The sequence below is a fragment of the Nelumbo lutea genome, chromosome 1 (assembly GCF_056320005.1).
Source record: "Nelumbo lutea isolate HS-2025 chromosome 1, American lotus-T2T, whole genome shotgun sequence".
Classification (NCBI taxonomy): domain Eukaryota; kingdom Viridiplantae; phylum Streptophyta; class Magnoliopsida; order Proteales; family Nelumbonaceae; genus Nelumbo; species Nelumbo lutea.
The window spans coordinates 112,312,673-112,333,508 of NC_142684.1; the positions used below are offsets into that span (position 1 = coordinate 112,312,673).

General features: G+C 37.7%; 1 protein-coding gene across 4 annotated transcripts; it reads right to left on the reverse strand.

The window, feature by feature from the left end:
* Positions 1–619: 619 nt before the first annotated feature.
* On the reverse strand, positions 620–13,140 carry LOC148876849 (uncharacterized). Of its 4 annotated transcripts, none has more exons than XM_088974141.1 (8): positions 12,889–13,107; positions 11,897–12,630; positions 4,023–4,222; positions 2,580–3,941; positions 2,027–2,203; positions 1,748–1,922; positions 1,541–1,645; positions 620–1,468 (listed from the first exon to the last, which is right to left on the reverse strand). In XM_088974141.1, the coding sequence occupies exons 2-8, from the start codon at positions 12,591–12,593 to the stop codon at positions 810–812; spliced, it is 3,375 nt and encodes a 1,124-aa protein (XP_088830267.1). In that variant the 5' UTR covers positions 12,594–12,630; positions 12,889–13,107; the 3' UTR covers positions 620–809. The 4 variants fall into 4 exon arrangements, with proteins under 4 accessions (XP_088830267.1, XP_088830268.1, XP_088830254.1 ...); XM_088974142.1 differs by having other exon boundaries at positions 2,580–2,998; positions 3,122–4,222; XM_088974128.1 differs by having other exon boundaries at positions 2,580–4,222; positions 12,889–13,140.
* Between the last annotated feature and the right edge of the window lie 7,696 nt (positions 13,141–20,836).

Sequence of the window (20,836 nt, forward strand, 5' to 3'; positions counted from 1 at the left end):
TTCCAGGTTGGTTTTAAAAACCTTGAGCTACATCTTAGCTCCATCTTGTTATTATAAATTATAGAGCCTGGATGGCTAGATCCGTGTCACTATGTGGGAGTAGATAGGTTTATGACGTGCATGAATGTAAACATCGAGCTGAGATTTGATCGAATCTTATAGTAGCCTCTTAATTAGTATCACTAAAACTCAAAAGTCAGGATAGCATCAATTGTGTCATTGCTTACTCTGGGAGAGCCTGATTAATAAGTTTCGGATCCATTGATTTCAGTTCTGGGTACAATAGAGCATACAATAGTGCAGTGGACCAAGTGTAGGGCGATGGTATGAATGGTCCGAGCTCTGAAGTCGAGAAGATGGGGATTGGGAAAATAAGAGTTTCAGAGCTCGGAAAGATGCCAAGGAATGGGGAAAAGAGGGTGTTAGTAGTAAGGGAAGGCCTTCCCTATTTATGAACAATGAGAACCGCGTGCATGCATCATGGAATGGAAGGAGAGATTCCAAAATATTCTCAGTATATAGGGTAAAAGAAAGGCACCGCAGGCCTACTTCCCATTCCCAGAGCAACAGATTGAACTACGGCAAAGTAACCACCAAAAACAAAAGTTGGTCCCAGGGATTTAGAGTTCGCTCAGAAGCTTTATACACAAAGTATGCAAATATAATAGTCAAATCACAGTATTCCAGTTCCAACCCCAGATGCAGAAAGTTAAATTAAGTACATACAATGCATGCGAAGAGAAAGACAATGCCGAACTCCTCAACTGCCTAGAACATCTCCCAGCATTTCTGAAACTTGACTACCAATTCTATCGAGTCAATTCATCCTTCAGTACGTGTTCCCAATCTAATGAGGAGATATCGTACCCATTGGCTGCACATTGATCTCCGGGCCTGTTGACCATTGAACACTCGATGGTTGGTTCTGAAACACATACCCTGAACTCCTTAACTTTCTCACCTCGCTCTGAAACATTTTCCAAACCAATTTTGCTTTCAGTGTGGAAGTTTCGAATATGATGCTCCATGTCATGTCTGAGGGTCTCTTCCGAATCCATTCTATCTCTGATAAATGGCCAAGGGTTTCTACTCTCCCCAAATCCCATATCAACAACTTTTGTCGCTTGGGGCTTCAACCCAAAATCTTGTTCATCACTGGGGCATGGGCAGGACATCGTCTTCTCCATTCCTACATATGTTCCGACTTTAGTTTGATTTGATAGTCGCTCTCCTCCATCCCTTGAATTTGAGTTGTCAACCCGACATTTTAGAATGTGAAATCTAGCCATAACAGAAGCCTCTACGTCTTCAGTCCCACTACCATTGCTTGAGTGAGTAACATCTTGGGCAAAGATATCAACGGTGGAGCCCCCTTCATTCATGGGTGTCCTCGTAGCACCCACACTAGAATCACGGGGGACCTTTGAGATCAACTGCTTCTCCATATTAGTAGATTTCCCTGCAACACCTGATGGGATGGAAGTAAATTAAGTAACAAGAAGTCATGGAGAAAGAACCAAGATAAGTCTCAATAGTTCACCTGCGGCGGAGCCCTCTTCACTCTTTGATGTCCTCACATCACCCACACTAGTCTCACATGGGACATTGTTCAACTGCTCTATGCTAGAAGGCTTTCCAGCGGCACCTGATGGGATGGAAGGAAAAAATTAAGTGACAAGATAAAGACTAGAGTCACATCACCCACAATGGAGTCACAGAGAACCAAGATAAAGACTCAATAGTTCACCTTCTACAAGGTGTGACTTGCATTTCTCCATCTTCATCTTCATACAAGCAACACGGGCTTTATATTTCATTGAACATAATGCAGCTTCAGCATCAAGCCATAGATTCTTATATAATAGAGCTTGTGGGTGTATTTCCTCTTCATCAAGATTCTCCTCCAAAATTTTCTTTATAGCCTGAGAATAACAAGGAGATATAACCTATGTGATGCCTTCTTTTCCTGGAAAAAGTATTAAGCTTAATATGACATATCTTTGCATTGAAAGAATGAAAACCATACCTGGGTCATGTCATTATTTGACTCATAGTCTATTCCATCACTCCAGAAAACAAAATCCTGCAATTTATCCTCTTTTTTACTAGTCATTTTAGTGTGCATCTTTCCCTCATGAGCACTGTGACTGTCTTGCTCATTTGTCTCTCCATAGCTTAAAGTGGATCTGCTTTTACCAGAACTCTGGAAAGTGGAGAAGATAAAATTCAGCTCAATGCTGGAAACTATTGGATGGTTAAATGCACAACATAATAGCGTAACCCCACCCCTCAAAAAATGAAAAAAAAAAAGAAAAAGATTTTTGATAGGTAAGCAATAAACAGACTTGAACATGAAATGTATTATAGAACTCATACGGCATGGACACTATAGTTAAAATGAGGGAAAAGAAGAAAAAAAACAATGTTGCATGACATACAAGTTTCAAGGAGAGTTTATTTACTTGTGCTAGAGAAAATTTTCACGGAATTGCATTATGCAAACGCACACAGGACACCTGGCCACACTCATACCCAAAACACACCCACCAATACACAAATTAAATAGGTTGAAAAATTACCTCCTTAGTTGGTGCCCTTAGCAAATAAGTAGTGTTTGGTTGAGCAGATTGTAATTGAGGCACTGCCTTCACTAACCCCAATTTTGAGAGACATGATTCAAGATTGTTGCTTACATGTTGAAAACTTTCATGATCTACTTTCCTCAATGAATGCCTACCATTGGAACAACTAGAAAGAAGCAATTCCGATAAATTATTTAATGCATTTACCACAACACTGAGATCTAACTTTTGAAGTGAAGACTCAGTTGAACTGTTTGATGCTCCTAGTGGTTCAGTGAGTTCAGTAGGAACACCAGCACTACATGCAAAACTTGAAGTATGATCCAGAGAATGGAGTAGCACATGAGATGAACCATCTTGCACAGCATCCTTGATTTCCACCATAGGATCATGAACTCTTGCCACTGAGTCTTGTTCTGCAGATGTAATGTTAACCGCATGATTCAATTGCTCCATATGACAATTTTGGAGTTCAGAACTAAAACTTTTGCTGTAAGTACATAAACATTCTGCTCCTAGTTCTTGGATGTCACCAGTACCTTGAATTTCATTTCCAGTCCTCCCTTTTGAATGACAATTTCTCACTTCAACATCATCTTTTACTATGTTTTCAGTGGATTGAAATCCTACTAAATAAGAGGATCCTTTCAACAAACTTGATGAACCACCTGCCAGAGACCCACTTTTGTAGTGGACCAAGCTTCCTTCCACTTCTTGTGAGGAAATTGCTGCCACATTATCAACATTGGCAGGAAGAATTTGGCAGTGTTTGAGACGCAAATTATTGCTTCCCTCAAATTCCTGTACAGGTTGTGAAGTCACTCCAAATGGAGAGCGACGAGAAGTCGGTGCTCCTTTCCAGCAAGGGGAATCCTCTGCAGGGTTATGCTGATCAAAGGTCTCAAAAGGACCCTCAATATAACCTTTACCTCTATCAGGTGCTAAAAGAGCAGTGGGGAGTTTGAATGGATTAGTTTGCAATTCAGATGAATTCAATAAATCATCAATAGAATCATCAGCAAGAGTGTTGTGCTTTACTTGCTCATCTTTCTTAATTGAGGGTTCCACAAAGATGTGATTATTTCCTTCAATGCTATTGCTGATCTGGTTAGCATCATCATAACCTTCTTTACCTTTGGCAATCAGTTGGATGAGAGGCTTCTTCACATTGGAGAAATTATGATCATAAGGTAGCTCATTGTTACCAAATGCATTTCCAAGTTTGCCACTTGAATTGAAATTTTTTGATGGGTTTGTCATTGGTATTGAGAAATTGGCAGCTGATGAGCTGGCTAGACAGGGAGAAGAAATTTTCACTGATGGATACATTCCTGCTGGATCGGTTGTAAAGGAATCAAGCTGCATGAAGTGCTTATCATATGAAGCTGTACTTGGATCAAGATGACTCCGTAGTTTCATGACTGATACTGGGGATGATACCTGAGGAATAGGAACTTCTTGGCATGTTGAAGGATTCAAGACTGGTGTTCTTGAAATATTAAAAGGAGCAACCCCCACATTCTCCTCAGATAATGGTAACAATCTAGAATCTAGCCATCCTGTGCCCTTAGATCCAATAGGACTTTGACCTGCCAGTGATTCAACTTGGTTTTCTGTCAAGTACCCAGAGGCTGAGGCTCCTGCACAAAAAAGCAAATGGATGCCAATAGCCTGTTGCATGGTAGTCAAAAACCAGTGCAAATAGACCTCATGCACAGTAATCTATTCATTGAAGCTCCTTGTTTTGTTTTTTTTCCCTTTTAGAATATTTCTTCCCCTTCGTGGCCTTCAAGTGTTAGAAGGCCAATTATGCATTAACCATAAGTGCAGGCACACACACATGGGGGAGGGAGGGGCTTGAGCTCATCAAGTAACATATAAATTATTTAAAGGCCAAGAAACATTAACTTAAAATGCCAATTGATATATTTCTCACTTGTACAGAAATAGAGACATGTGCAATTATGTTGATGCAAACATGTTAAAACAAACCATCCCACAACAACAATGGTAATACAAATCCGCGCATTAACCCACAATCTGGAAGAGAGAGAAAAAAAAAGATACAAAGGAATGAAAATGCTCACTAGTTTCAACATTTTTTCACGAACACATCATAATTTCCCAGATTAAACAGATTTTTCCTGGAAAACTTGTGAACTCGGTTTATTTCATTATGGAGAAGCATGATTATTTAACTCACCCTTACCTGATATTCTGCTGATTGGTCATTGATGTGGGTATACTTGGCAAGCCTCGGATCGCACCACGTGGCATTGGCCATGTGGAATCCTGGCCGGCACATCTCCAACTGCCTCCAACCACTCCAAGGAAAGATCAGCTATAAAAGGGGGTCCCCATCCCAAGGTAAACTCACTTTTGCTCTCTTGCATTCAGAATCCCAAGAGAATTCTCCTTAGCTATTAAGGACTAAGCTCTGAGCCCTTGTCTCAAGCCTGGTCCAACCCCTCTTTGATACTTGGCTAACTTGACCGTCAGAGTCTCCGCGCCTAGGATAACACCCAGAGCCTCTAACATGTATTCTTCTCCTGCCTACAGGTCAAACCCGTCGGCCTCAGACACCAGCAAAATTCACTTGCTGCCCTCGGCCCCATCTTTGGCAACAACAATTGGCGTCTTCTGTGGCAACATTTTCAAGACTTCCCTCAAAGAAAAAAGAAAAACTCAACTTAATTAAGTATTCGACATGGACGATAAGCAAGACCACACTCAAAATGTTCAGAACTTGGTTCCAATGGACCAATTCAAGTTGGTCCTCGACAGGCTAGACAACCTAGCCCAAAGATTGGACGAGGTGGGGCATCCGACAGGAGGCCACCCCATTGAAAGCCAGGGGCAATACAGTGGGCACTCCATTGGGCCAACGCCCGATCGGCACCAGGAAGGCCAACCCCTCAACGTCCAACAACCACAGTTGACAGGCCAGCAAGCCCCCGTCAAAGATTTCTTGACTCCCCAACCAGAGAGGTGATCCAGTGGGGTCCCACGATGACCACCGAGACAATGGCGGGCGCTCTAGCCACTACAACCCTCCTCCGAGGATGGAGGCTGAAAGTACACCTCTCCCCCCTAGTGTCAAATCTTCGCGATCTTCTCAATGATCACTGGTCTCGTAAGGCTTAGGGTGTGTCGGCATTCGAGCACTTAGGAAATAGGGCCGACTCGTTCCACGTAAAAGAGAACCTGGACGAGGCCCATGCCCCCATCGACCGACGCCTTGACAACCTACAAGTGTAGATAGGCGCCATCCAAGACCAAATCCGGCAAGTGAAGGAGAGCCGAGGTGATGCCTCCACTAGTCAGAACCCCTCATCCACCCGAATGGACGCCTTCACTAACTCCATCACCTCAGAGCTGCTCCCGCCTCACTTCAAGGCTCCCACTCTGGAGATTTATGATGGGAACACAAATCCAAACGACCACTTGGAGAGCTTCAAGGCACTCATGCTCCTCTATGGGTACTTCAACGCCCTGATGTGTCGATCATTCCAAGCCACCTTCAAGGGAGCAGCACGCAAATGGTTCTCCATGCTCCCTCCTCGATCCGTCAACTCATGGAACCAATTTTCCAACCTCTTCCTCTCCCACTTCGTCAACAGTCGACGATGTCAGAAGACCATCGTATCCCTCATGGCGATCAAGCAAAAGTGTGGAGAAAGCCTTCAGGCATACATTGCCCGACTCAAGCGGGAAGAGCTCGAAGTAAGAGACCTTGATCCCTCGATGTCCATGCATGCAGTTATCAACAGCCTTCGGCCCAGACCCCTTAAATGGTCCATCTCCAAGACCCCGCCCAAGAACAAGGCAAAGTTCTTGAAGAAGGCACGAAAGTACATCGTTGCTGAAGAAGTCAAGGCCAGCGAGCGACTCCATGAGCCAGAGGTCAACCCCAGCCAAGGGGTCATTGATAAGAAGAAGAAGGAAAGGGAAGGTCGTAGCCACGACTACACCAACAAGGACAGGAAAAAAAGTCGTCGGCCCCTTCCTTCAACAAATATACGTCACTCAACTCCACCCGAACGCATATAGCCATGCAAGTAGGGAAGGAGGAATAAATGAAATGGTCGGACAAATTGAAGAGGAACCCCAAAAGGGGTAACCCCAAGAAATATTGCAAGTACCACCGCGACACCGGCCACGACACTGAGGATTGCTACAAACTCAAAAACGAGATCGAGTCACTCATCTGTCGTGGACACCTGAAAGAGTACGTTGGGGGCGACATTGGCGCCTCGGTCTCACAGCAACAGCAACAACAAACCGGGCCCCAAGCCCATCTTCCCCTAGCGGGAGTCATTGACGTCATTGTTGGGGGCTCAGTCTCGGGTGGAGCATCGGCCTTGACCCGAAAGGCGTATTCCAGGCAGTTCAACATCCAAGGCCTGACACCGAGGCCAAAAGATGTCATCTCCTTCCCCGACGATGACCTACAGGGGGTCTCATTGCCCCATGATGCCATTGGTGGCGTCTGACCATCGCCAACTACATGGTCAAGAGAATACTCGTAGACAGCGGCTCCTCAGCCGACTTCCTGCTCTACAACACATTTGAGAAGATGAAGATGATGTCGAACCAGTTGCAGCTTGTCGACGTGCCACTAGTCGCTTCTCCAGGGCAGTCGTCAAGCCAGAAGGAAAAATCACCCTACCAATCACAGTAGGGATAGAGCCTCGACAAGTCACCAAGATGACCGAGTTCTTGGTCGTGAAGATAGGCTCCCCATACAATGCCATCATTGGGAGGCCGACTCTTCATGCACTCAAGGCAGCCATCTCGTCCTATCACCTCGCCATGAAGTTCCCCACCGAGCATGGCGTAGTAGTCAAGGGGAACCAACAAGCAGCCAAACAGTGCTATGTGGTGGCACTAGAAGGCAAGAATAAAGAATCTTTGTCATTGGAGGGGCTCGACCTCCAGGACGAACCAAGAAGCCGAGGCCAGTCAACCGAGGACCTCATCTCAGTTCCCCTAGATGAGGCCAAGCCCAAGAAGGTGCGTGTTGGGACACGCCTCCCTCAAAACACACTTTCCGAGCTAGTAAGCTTTCTCAAAACTAGCGCAGACATCTTTGCTTGGTTTGTCGCTAACATGCCAAGAATTGACCCCTCGGTCATTACTCAGGCTAAGCGTAGACTCGAGTTGTAGACTAGTTTAGCAAAAGAAGAGGAACTTTGCACTAGAGCATTGGAAAGCCATCGGAGATGAGGTAGATAAGCTACTTGACGTCGGCTCCATCTAAGAGGTACATTACCCTAAATGGTTGTCTAACGCGGTCATGGTTAAGAAAGTTAATGGGAAATGGAACATATGTATTGACTTTCATCGGAAGAATCCTACCCCGTCAGTCGCACTCAGCTCCCCCAAGGGCGGTCCTCTCCCTCAGTACCTGGACACCAGGTGCCCGAGGGGAGCTCTTGTTTTCACTACTGTCACTCCCACTACTAGACAAGGAGGAAGAGGAACTATTAGTGTCACTCATGTCAAGGACTCAGGGAGTTCATAGCACTCAGGTCTAGAGTCCGAGTACGACATGGTTCGAAGGCAGGAGTCCTTTACCTAGTGTTTGAGTGAGAAAAGGAAGCTTAAGGAATCGGTTGGTTGGTATCCGAGGTCTCTAGAATCACAAGCAAAAACTCGAGGGTCGAGCAAATGGTGAAGACTCACTCAACCAGCATCCCCATTTAAAGGAAAATGTACGGCTCATATTGCTTTGATCCAATGGCCACGGAACCGCCGACCTGACAGCCCAAACCGACACGTTACACGTGGCCTCAACCTCGAGGAGACAAAACAACGCCGAAAGAATAAGCAGGCCCACCCATCATCTTCGAGTCAGGAGCGACCCTGTACACCATCTCATGCAAGGCCACAATCGATCAACACCGACACCCATCCTGTGCACGAACCCATGCTAGATGACGACAACACCTTTATGAGACAGCCAATGAATGTGGATGCCTCAAACCCATGTCGGCCACAATCCTGCGCTCTCGGCCCATCGTGATCCACCAATGAGGCGAGAAGCAAACAATGAAGCAGTTGCCACACAGTCGCCAAGAAGAGTCCTCAGCAGTCGAGGCCAATGCCTCCACACAACTGCATGATACTATCTTCGACCAAAGCCGAGGTCTCTGCCCAACGCACCATCTTACACCACACAACTACGTAGTACTCTCTCGACTAGGGCCGAGGTCTCCCCTCAACGCAATGTTTGACTCCGGCCACTACGGCCTCAAGAGTGGGGACCAAGTGATGTGGGTATACTTAGCAAGCCTCGAATCGCGCCATGTGGCATCGACCAGATGGAATCCTGGTCACATATCTCCAACTGCCTCCATCCACTCCAAGGAAAGCTCAGCTATAAAAGGGGGTCCCCATCCCAAGGTAAACTCACTTTTGCTCTCTTGCATTCAGAATCCCAAGAGAATTCTCCTTAGCTATTAAGGACTAAGCTCTTAGCCCTCGTCTCAATCCTGGTCTGACCCCTCTTTGATACTTGACTAACTTGACTATCAAAGTCTCCGCCCTTGGGTTAACACCCGGGGCCTTTGACATGTACTCTTCCCCTACCTACAAGCTACAGGTCAAACCTGTCTGCCTCAAACACCAACAAAATTCCCTTGTTGCCCTCAGCCCCATCTTTTATAGCAACAGTCACTAACCACTAATTGTTGTCTACAAAGAAATAAATCTAGATAATTATAATACACATGGATATTACTGAATTCTATTCTCTCAGAGCATTTCAAAATGGAATATGGATATTACAATCATCAAAGATTTTTTGTCACACTACCTCTTTTTGTGGAATTGAGTGTGCCAAAATGGAACAAAGGGTGCAATTTGGTAGCTTTTCATTTTCTGCTACCTGAAGCACAAGGGCAGAAACAAGGATTTGGTGCTTGAATGGCAGTACACACTTGATGCAAAATTATAATTGGTAAAAGCAAAGTTGTTTGTTCCTTTGTATAGAAAGAAAAGGAAAAAACATGTTTGAACACCCTATTTAGTTAGTAACAGGAACCATAGGAACCATATCAGAATGAACACAAATTTTTCAAGGTGAAAAAAAATCTCCTGTTACTGATAAAAAAAAAGCAAAAATCCTGTGATAGGAATTATTGTAGAATGAAGAACAATTGTTTTTTCTAATATATAAACAAATAAACTAAAAGGGGTAGTTGCAATAATGCAATTTGTGTAATGTGTGTGTATATACAACCATAGAGCAACTTTTGAGGTGTTGGAATCTCAAGGGCCTAAATAAAAAGTCAGGCCGTTGCGGTCTTCTATACCTCATGCAATTATTAGGGTGCTACGGTCAGAAAGTTATTCCCCCATACCTCATGCAATTATTAGTGATGCACCCATTTGTTCAAGGATGCCCTTTACGCAAACTTTTTTATTCCACTTATCTTTTCGCTAATTAGGTTTTGTACTTTTTGCTGCTATAATTAGAATCCTCTTGTAAAGATTCTCTTTGTACACATGAATGCTCTAATGTAATTCCATAGAAAATCAATACACTCATCACCCCCCCCCAAAAAAAAAAACAAAAGGAATCAGATCAGAGGGTAATGATGAGGATGAGATGCATATACAAAAGGAAATGGCATGCATGTGCATGTGATTGTGTGTGTGTGAGGGGGAGAGAGAGAGAGAGAGAGAGAGAATGATCCACCAATCATCTAGCTGTTTCTTTAGCAATAAGTGGGGATAAAAATCACTTTGATTTTTTTTAGCTTCTTTTGTTTCCTATTTCTTATACTCCCCCATACTGATTTATTAATAAAACACTATTGATCTTGGCATTGATCAAGAAAATTTAAAAAAAAAAATGATATGCGGAAAGGTTTGTCAAACTTTTTGAAGGGGAATAGATAAAAAACACTAGTTAAAAAAATTACGATATCACATGGTTAGAATTTTTTTCTACTTGATGATATTAAATTTAGATAAACTTGAATGGGTACAAGCATCCTTCAAATTAGCTAGAATGGAACAAAAAGGAAGTTGTAATTTTTTTTTATCATTAACCACAGAATTCATTAACATTGGAAAAAAGGGAGTTGTAATTATAACTTTGTTTTTATTGACATGCAGTCCAACCAACTATAAAGACAAAAAATGAAAAAAAAAAATTATTCATAGGTCTAAACAAGATGCTGGGACACATCAATACTTGTACATCCATTATAGTTTGCTTAAATAATTAATTCAGTTTGTCAATATGCATGGACAAAACATAACTTTCTCACTTCATAAGTATGCATACAAACATTCGCATCCAAAATCAGAGCCAATGACCTAGTTACCAACTAGCAGACAACAAATTGGAACATAGCTATCAAGGCAAATGCCTAGGCATCAAGGCACCCATGGAGGGCCGCCTCACTCAAACGCCAAGCTATTTTGTACATGTGAATTATTTTTTGCTCTTTTTTATAATAAAATAGATATTATTAAACTAAATTATTCATTTTTTGGGTTTATACACTAGTTTCTTTGTATTATTTTCTTATTTGTTAGGGCTCAATCAACACATATGTTGATGAATAATGTCTTGAACCCTTGAGAACTTCAAAACCTAACTCAATAAACAAGGAAGAACCTATTCCAATCAGCACATTCTTCTTCTTCTTCTTTGACAAAAATAGGGTATCAGCCCCTATATTTCTGAATTTTCTTTTCTTTCTTCTTATTCTTATTGTGAACATGTTGATTTTCTATGTTTTAATAGTCAATACAAAGGTTATGGTCTTTTATGAAGGTTTTAGAGAATGACAAGTGAAAGATAGTGGCTAATTGCTATGGAACCTAGGGAATTACCCTAGGATTCATGATTTTTATTCAAAAAAAAAAAAAAAACTACATTGCCAAGGTGACTAGCCGACAAGGTGCCCCCTTCACCTAGCCTTGCCTTGGTGCTTTGAAAACTATGAACTGGAAAGCCTTCATGGAATCTAGCTAACTACGATGAACAAGGGCAGTAATTGTACCCCATAAATAGTAGACAGGATTTCAATTATCAAAAAAAAAAATAGTAGACAGGATTTCAATTATCAAAAAAAAAAATAGTAGACAGGATTGCATGCGGGGCTCTGAAGCTAAGATAGAAAGAAGAATAACCAAGAAAAGAAAGAACAGTAAATGGAACGAAATCAAGGGGAACAATGATAAAACCAATGAAGACAAAGCTGCTTGACCCGTCTGAACACAAAAAGAACAGTAATTAGAAACATGGAAATCATGCCTGGTCAGGGCACCAAAAAGCCATAAGCAATTGGGGATACCTTGCTTTAGCAAATTCTTGTTAGTCGATGAACCACTCTCCTTCCAGAGCAAACTCCCTTCAAGTTCCTTCCATCTCCTCTGCTCCTCGTCAGAAGGCCCATTCCAGAATCCACTCCACTCGGTCGAGTAGCCCAGACCAGATAAGGTTTGCGCGTAATCGGTTTTAGAGGACCCACTCAAGGGAGCAACAGCAGAAGAAGGCAGCACGTCAGAACCAGATTCGGTAAAGACCACTGAAGAAACATCATCGGGATGTGCTGCGACAGGGTACTGGGGATAGTACGGTTTTGCTTCAAGAAAGCCACTTCTCGCTGTCTCCGAGTGTTGACCATATGCGAAAGCACCGGTGGTGGAGGAGGAGGAAGTGGCAGCACTAGGCCTCAAAGAAGGTCCATGAATACCGAACGAACTCATAGACTGACCACCGAAGTATCCATAATTGCCGGTGGTATGGATTGTATCAGGTTCAGGAATGGGACTGGAAAATGAATCGGGTACGGAAGATGGGGGGTGCAAATGAAGCCAATTATCGGAAGAAGGCTTGTTATAGGGGTAAGGGTACGGTTCTTCGGTAAAATGAACCAAGGTATTGGTTTTGGGCTTGGTGGCGGAACGATCGATGGTGAAGGGCGGAGCTAATGGCGATAAGTTGGACGACGACGATCCTCCGGTACCCAATGAACCAACGCCCATCATTTATCCTTTTTCCACCCCAACTCCCCCCTCTCTTTTCCTGGAACAAAACAAGTAACTGAGAAAAACTGATCAACCCCCCCCCCCCCCAAAAGAGTATCAAAGTAACAATATCCACAGGCTTCAATCCAGATAAACAAAAAACAACAATCGAAATCAAAACAATCGGACAGCACGGAATCAAAATTTAGGTAAAAGAACAAACCTAGCAACAGAGAAAGGATGTATAAGTTACATGCAAGCAAAACCAGGAGAACAAAGAGAAATGAGAGGAGAGAAAAGTGAATAGGGACAGTACCAGAAAAGTCAGCAGGCAAAGAAGTGATAGCCTCTGTTGTCTCTCTTCTTCTCTCTGGTGCGCTATCCTTTTGGAATGGAATGGAAGATGGAAGCGTGGGACGGTGGGAGAAGGAGTCCTAACCCCAACCCCTCCTGCTGTAATTTTGTACCGCTTCTCTACGCGAATTCCATTTGCAATTCGTCAATAGGATGGATATCGGAAACCCCGAAGAAAAATAAAGAGTCAGGAAAACGTGGAAATTTGAAAGGTGGCAAGAGGGTTTGTTGGATGTATTTTAATGGGGTACCATGCCGCATCAAATCAAACCAAACTGACCAATCTCCTAGAGTCTTGATTGATGCGAATCACACGGCTGACGGCAGAAAGTGAATTTTATTTATTTATTAGGTGAGGTGAGATATGAACGTAGACCTTGTAAGCTTGCCTTAGACACGAAGAAACCAGTCTCGGTAGACGGTGGTATTCAGTATTCTTGCTTCTTATCGACGGCCAACGAATGCGGACGCCGCTCAGATTATCTTGTTACTGTTTAACTTTCTGTTCCAAAATTTCTGAGTGGTGAGAAAAAAAAATAGAATTCTACCGGCTGCGGTGTAAACTGTAAAATTGCCTGTTGCCAAAAAAAAAAAAAAAAAAAATTGCCTGTTGCCGATGAATTGGAATTAGAAATTTGGAAATTGGAACAGGTAAAAGTCGAAATTGGGCCTAAGGCCGATGCTGGGTTGAATCCGATGTCAAGCCCAATTCATCCAACCCAACAATTTGACGCACTCGGAATATTGGGCTTGAGGGTGGGCTCTGCTTAGATCAATCAACCAGCCCGCTTATAATTTAACTACGTGTACTTGTGTAAAAGTCGGATTGGGTTTGGGTTGGGTCAAAGTTGAGTTATACTCAGAGGTTAGCCGGGACCCGGGCGATGCATGGGAAAATCTGAAAAATTTAATATTGATTTATAAAAAAATAATTATTGTTAATTTAATATGAATATTTTTTAATAAATTTAGTTTTATTAATAATTTATAGTAATTTTAATAATTTTTATTCTTTTTATTATTTTTAAATGAATTTTTTATTAATATTAAATAAATAAAAATAATTATAAAAGCTAATATTTATATTAGTTCCACTAATAACTAACAATTATATAGAAATGACAACGGGGTGGGTTTAGTGCAGGGCACTCCATCCCTTTCCTTGCCCCATAATCAAGACATTCTACCCCATACCTGCTCCGTCCCTAGTGTCACGCGGGTTCAAGGCAAGGTAACCACTCCTCAATGTCAGGCGAGTTCAGGGGCAAGGCACCACACTCCTCATCAATGATGGAGAATCCTCGAATTTCCCAACCCCATCCCCATTATTGGGCGCATTCAAGTAATGGTGTAAATTGGGTCGTGTTGGATCGGCACGACACAACCCACATGTGGCCCGCACAAAGTGTGAGTCATGTCATACTGGCCAACAAGGCATCCCAGCCGTGTCTCCCTCCTCTAGGATAATTTGGGGGGGTCGATTCAGCACGACCCACAGACCAAGCCCGCATGGGCTCGTGCCGTGCCGTGGGTTGGGTTGGTCCATGGGCTAAGCCATGCCACACACCAAGCCAAGCTCAAGGCAAGGCACCCACTCCCGTCCAAGGTTTTTTAAATTTGGACTGGATAGGGAATCGTTTTGGAGTCAAACGGTCCGACCGGATGACTCGCTTTGACAAAAAAATAAAAATTAGAAAAACAAAAAAGAATGCCAAAAATTGTTGTCTGGTTTGACGGCTAGACCACCTAGGTCAGCGATTCGCTAACCAAATAAGTGGTTTTTGGACAAAAGCTGTTTTGAGGTGAAGCGGTGTCCGGTTCCCAATTTTTTCGATCTAACCATCTGGTTTTATCTAGTTTTGAGAACATTGTCCCCATCAACCCAATATTCAATTTGATGATAGAAATGATCAAAATGATATATTGAGTACTAACCACATGGTAAATTTCTAAAAGTACACTAAATTGTCTTTGATATTCAAAAATGTAATTTTTTGAAAACTTTGAAAATTTTATTATACTTGTGTGATATTGAAAATTTATTTAAATTTTTATTAAATAATTTATTTTATTTTTAAATGGTTTACTTACTGAATTATACTAATTTATCTTATAATTTCTAATATAAACTAGCCAACAATTTCCTTTTTCTAATATTATACTAATTTATCATAATTATTTATGCAATTATTTATTTAAATTATAGTTTTCCATTTTCCATAGTCATTTATCTTTAATAATTTGCAATGAAATTTACATAATTTTTCAATGGTTTTCCAAAGTCTATTAAATGTATAAATTTTCCTAAAATTTCCAAAATATTTTAATAATTTTCAATAATTATTTAATGCATTTTAAATAAACTTTCAAATACTTTATATCTTTTAATTTCAAAAATGTTATTTTATGAAAATGTAGTTTTATGAAAATTTTATTACATTTGTCTAACTATGGGGAATTATTGAAAATTTTTTTTAAATTGTTATTAAATATATATTTTTATTAGATAGTTTACTAACAACATTACACTAATTTATCTTTTATTTTTTAATATAAATTAATTAATAATTTCATTTTCTAACATTATAATATTTTGTTCCCCCAATTGTATTTGGTTATTAATTATAATAATAAAAATAATTAAAATCTTATATTTTTTTATAATTGTTAAATATAATTCTCAATTTTATAGAAATTAGTTAAAGAGTTTTCAGTTTTTATAAAATGCTGGTAATGAATTAATTAATAACAATATTTTATTTATTAAATTTTGGTAATTTACTAACCATACTAATAATAATATATTTTTTTTTAATTTATTAACTTTTGGTAATAACACTATTTAATACTCATTGAATATGGTTGGGATTAAATATTAACGGTATTTAACTATTTATTAATTAATATTTTAAATGAGAAAGAGTGGATATAGATTGGGGGGATGCATTTTAGGAATTGATTAGGGAGTGGGGCAACATGATACTATCCTATTAGTTTAAATGAGATACCTTAGGAGAGATATTATAGGAATATTTTTGGGTAGTTGGGTGACATGGCTTAATGGGAGTGGTGGAAATGGGAGAGGAGAGAAAGTCAAAGAGAATGCAGGGTGGGGATAATGGAGCAAGGAGAGGCATGGTGACGGGAGTTAAACAATAAAAATACATAAGAGTATATAATTGTTTTATATTTTAACTTTTTAATAAACAATCCGATCAAAATCAACTCGAGTTGGTCGGTGAAACAGCCTGCAACTAAATTGAACCAATCATTGAACACTCCTAATTTCAACTAAATTTATAGTCTAATCTCTAATAAATAACAATAGTTTAATCTCCAATAATTATTGAAAATTTATAACAAACGTACACAATCCTTGAAAATAAGTTTATAATGAAAATATAATAGATATATAATAACAAATATTGAAAATATACTAAATTAGTCACTAAATAGTGTAATTTAAAATAATAGTTTAATCTCTAATAACTATTAATCTATAAATTATAAAAAATATATAATTACTAAAAATGAATTTATAACAAAAATACAAAAAATACGATAAATTAAATTTCAAAACTTAAATAATAGTTGTTTAATCTCCAATAATTATTGATAATTTTTTTATTTAATAACAAAATAAAAATAGATTTATAAATAATTATTGAAAGCATATTTATACAAAAACAATAAATAATTACTAAAAATAAAATAATATTAATTATTTATTTAATTTAATAATCCATAAAATTATTACATAATTTGTTATTAATTTTGTAAAATATTAAATTATTATTAATATATATATTATAAATTCTATTATAATTATTTTTCTACTTTTAAGAATCTTTTTAATTTATTACATAATTTCGTTATTTTAACTATTTAAAATTTTGTCATGTTAAATATTTTTTTATTTAGATATTTAAATAATATGTAAAATATTTAAAAGTTTTTATTATTTGAATTTTATTTATTTTAATGTTATTACATAATATTAAATGTTTTGTTATATTATTTAGCTATTTTCAATGTTTTTATTTAAGATTTTTAATTATTGAAATATTTAAATAATGTTTTATTTTTAATGTTAAATTTTTATTATTTGAATAATATTTAAATTGAATAATTTGTAAAATTATAATTTATATTGTTACTACATAATTTCATGACTAGTTTTGTAAAAATATTGAATTATTAATAATATGAATATTATTAAATCTATTAATTTTTTGTGTTTCGAATAAATATTTTAAATTTAGTATATAATTTCATTATAACATTTAAATAGTTCTGAATTTTGTTAATTGAAACTTTCTTTAGATAGATATAGATAAAAAGTGGGGGAGAGGATAAATAGGAATTAGAGATAGTTTAGGAGAGAAACTCTCTACTAAATTATTTAAGAGATAAATAGGAGTTAGAGATAATTTAGGAGATAAATAGGAAGTATAGACAATTTAGGAGGAAGTGGGGGAAAGTGATGATACTTGGCTAAACATTAGAAAAGCAAATTCCTCGTTGTTTATGGTTGTTAGAAATAGTTAAGCATATGCAATTCCTCGTTCAAATTATAGTTTTCCATTTCCCATAGTCATTTAACTTTAATAAATTTCAATAATTTGCAATGAAAATTATCTAAGTTTTCAATGGTTTTCCAAAATCTATCAAATGTAATAAATTTTTCTAAAAATTCCAAAATATTCTAATAATTTTCAATAATTATTTAATGCATTTTAAATAAACTTTCAAATACTTTATATCTTTTAATTTCAAAAATGTTATTTTATGAAAATTTTTGAAAATTTTATTACATTTGTGTAACTATGAGGATTTATTGAATTTTTTAAATTGTTATTAAATATATTTTTTATTTTTTAGCTTACTAACAAAATTACACTAATTTATCTTTTATTTTTCAATATAAATTAATTAACAATTTCATTTTCTAACATTATAATATTTTGTTCCCCATTTGTATTTGGTTATTAATTATAATAATAACAATAACTACAATTTTATACTTTTTGATAATTGTTTAATATAATTCTCAATTTTATAGAAATTAGTTAAAGAGTGTTCAATTTCTATAAAATGTTGTTAGTGAGTTAATTAATAACAATATTTATTAATTTTTGGTAATTTATTAACCGTACTAATAAGAATATTTAATTTTTGGTAATTTACTAACCGTGTTTATTAACTTTTGGTAATAACACTTTTTAATACTCATTGGATATATGTGGGATTAAATACTAACCGTATTTAACTATTTATTAATTAATATGAATATTTTAAACGAGAGAGAGTGGATATAGATTGAGGGGGATGCATTTTAAGAATTGATTAGGGAGTGGCAGCATGATACTTTCCTATTGTTTTAAATGAGATACTTAAGAGAGAGATTATAGGAATATTTTTAGGTAGTTGGGTGACATGGCTAAATGGGAGTGGTGGGAAGGGGAGAGGAGAGAAAGACAAAGAAAATGCACGGTGAGGATAATGGAGCAAGGAGAGGCAAAGTGATAGGGACCCGTGCTTTGTTAAGCGAAAGTTAAACAATGGAAATACATGTGAGTATATAATTGTTTTATATTTTAACTTTTTAGTAAACAATTCGATCAAACTCAACCCAAGTTGGTCAGTTTTCTAGTATTTCATATCGACTTTGATTTAATAAATATATATCAATATTTTATATTTTAAATTTAATTTTTTTAATAGGAGAAAGTAGGAAAATTCTCATATTTGTTAGTCTAAAATATTTTATATCATAGATTTAATTTTTGTAGTTTAAAATTATAATTGTACTATTATTAATATGAATATTATGAATTATATTATAATTATTTTTCTACTTTTAAGAATTTTTTAATTTATTACATAACTTTGTTATTTTTAACTATTTAAAATTTTGTCTTTTTAAATATTTTTTTATTTAAATATTTAAATAATATGTAAAATGTTTAAAAATATTTATTATTTAGACTTTATTTATTTTAATGTTATTACATAATATTAAATATTTTGTTATATTATTTATCTATTTTTAATGTTTTTTTTAGATTTTTAGTTGTTAAAATATTTAAATGATATTTTATTTTTTAATGTTAAATTTTTATTATTTGAATAACATTTAAATTGAATAATTCGTAAAGTTATAATTTATATTGTTGCTATATAATTTCAAGCTGAATTTTGTAAAAGTATTGAATTATTAATAATATGAATATTATTAAATATATTAAATTTTTGTGTTTTGAATAAATATTTTAAATTTAGTATATAATTCTGTTATAACATTAAATAGTTCTGAATTTTTTTTTAATTGAAACTTAGGGGAGAGGATAAATAGGAATTAGAGATAGTTTAGGAGAGAATCTCTCTACCAAATTAGAGATAATTGAAGAGATAAATAGGTGTTAGGGATAATTTAGGAGATAAATAAGAATTAGAGACAATTTAAGAGGAAGTGGGGGAAAGCGGTGTCACTTGGCTAAACATTATAAAAGCTTGATGGTTGTTAGAAATAGTTAAGCATATGTGATTTCCTTATTGGTTTATTGGGTAATTATGTGAATTTAAAAAAATAAAAAAAAAGAAAAAATTAAGAAGGGGGGGTTTGAAGCAAGGAGAGGACTGTTGACATGGTAGGACCAATTTTAATATATATATATAAAGTCCAAAATTCTGGACCCAACCAGTGATATAAAATTGGGGGTTGAATCCGTCCAGCTACCCAAACCCGAAAGTCCCAAATTGCAACCCTCTGAAGAGATCATGCCACTTTATACTCTCCTGGTCTCTCTCTCTCTCTCTCTCTCTCTCTCTCTCTCACACACACACACACACACACACACACAGTCCCTCTCTTATTATTCCTTCCTGGTGAAAGCCAGAGATGATGGTTAGTCTTTTAGTTCAGCCTAGACAACCTAGGATTTTTTTGAGGTGGCAGCCTTTACTAGAGACCGGATCTGCTCCTCACACCTAGCGCCTTACAGGTATCTCACATGCACATCCTATCATGCATTGGGAACATCTCTTGTACTTATTAGTTATAATTCACGGAAGATGTTCCCAATGCACAGTGGATGTGCCTGTGAGGTGCCCATTTGTGAGGATCAGATCCCATACCTTTGCTAATGCAGGTCCCAGGAGTCTGGATTTGCTCCTCACAACACATCCCAACCGCACATTGGAAGCATCTCGTGGGGGATCTTCGCATGCACAGTGGGATGTGCTGTGAGGAGCGTTTTGTAAAGAGCAAATCCTGGTGATTAGTCTTTACCATTTAGGTTTTCAAGTTAAATGGAAATCTTGGTATGACATTCTTAGTACCCGTTTGGATGGGCTTTGGCACAATGGCTTCTCATTAGACCTGTTCATGGGCCGGGTCGGGCTTTCACTCTACATTAATAGATTCTTCTAAGGCCCGAGCCCGAGACTGACCTGACCATCGGGCCTACAACTTGGGCCCGAGCCCAACCCTCATAAAAAGTCCAAAGCCCAGGCCTGGGCCCGAACCCGAAGTCTAGCTCATGCTGCTACTATTGCTGAAGCGGCTGAATATAGAGAGAGAGAAATTATAAAGAAAAAAATAAAAAAATGTATATATTAAATTATTAATATATATATTCTAATAAATATTATATATTCTATATTATATAAAATACATATTATATATTTTATAAAATATATAATGTTGAGTTAGGCTGGGTTTTTTTGATAAATCTCAAAGCCGGCCTAAAACACAGTTGGACTTGTTGTTTTGGACCCGAGGTCAGGCCCGCAGGCCTAATTACATGTCCAAGCCCGACCAGGGTGCGGGTCGGGCCTTCGAGCTACCCGACCCATGAACAGGTCTACTTCTCATGTATTGAGATGGCCCCAAACGGAGAAGAAAGAAG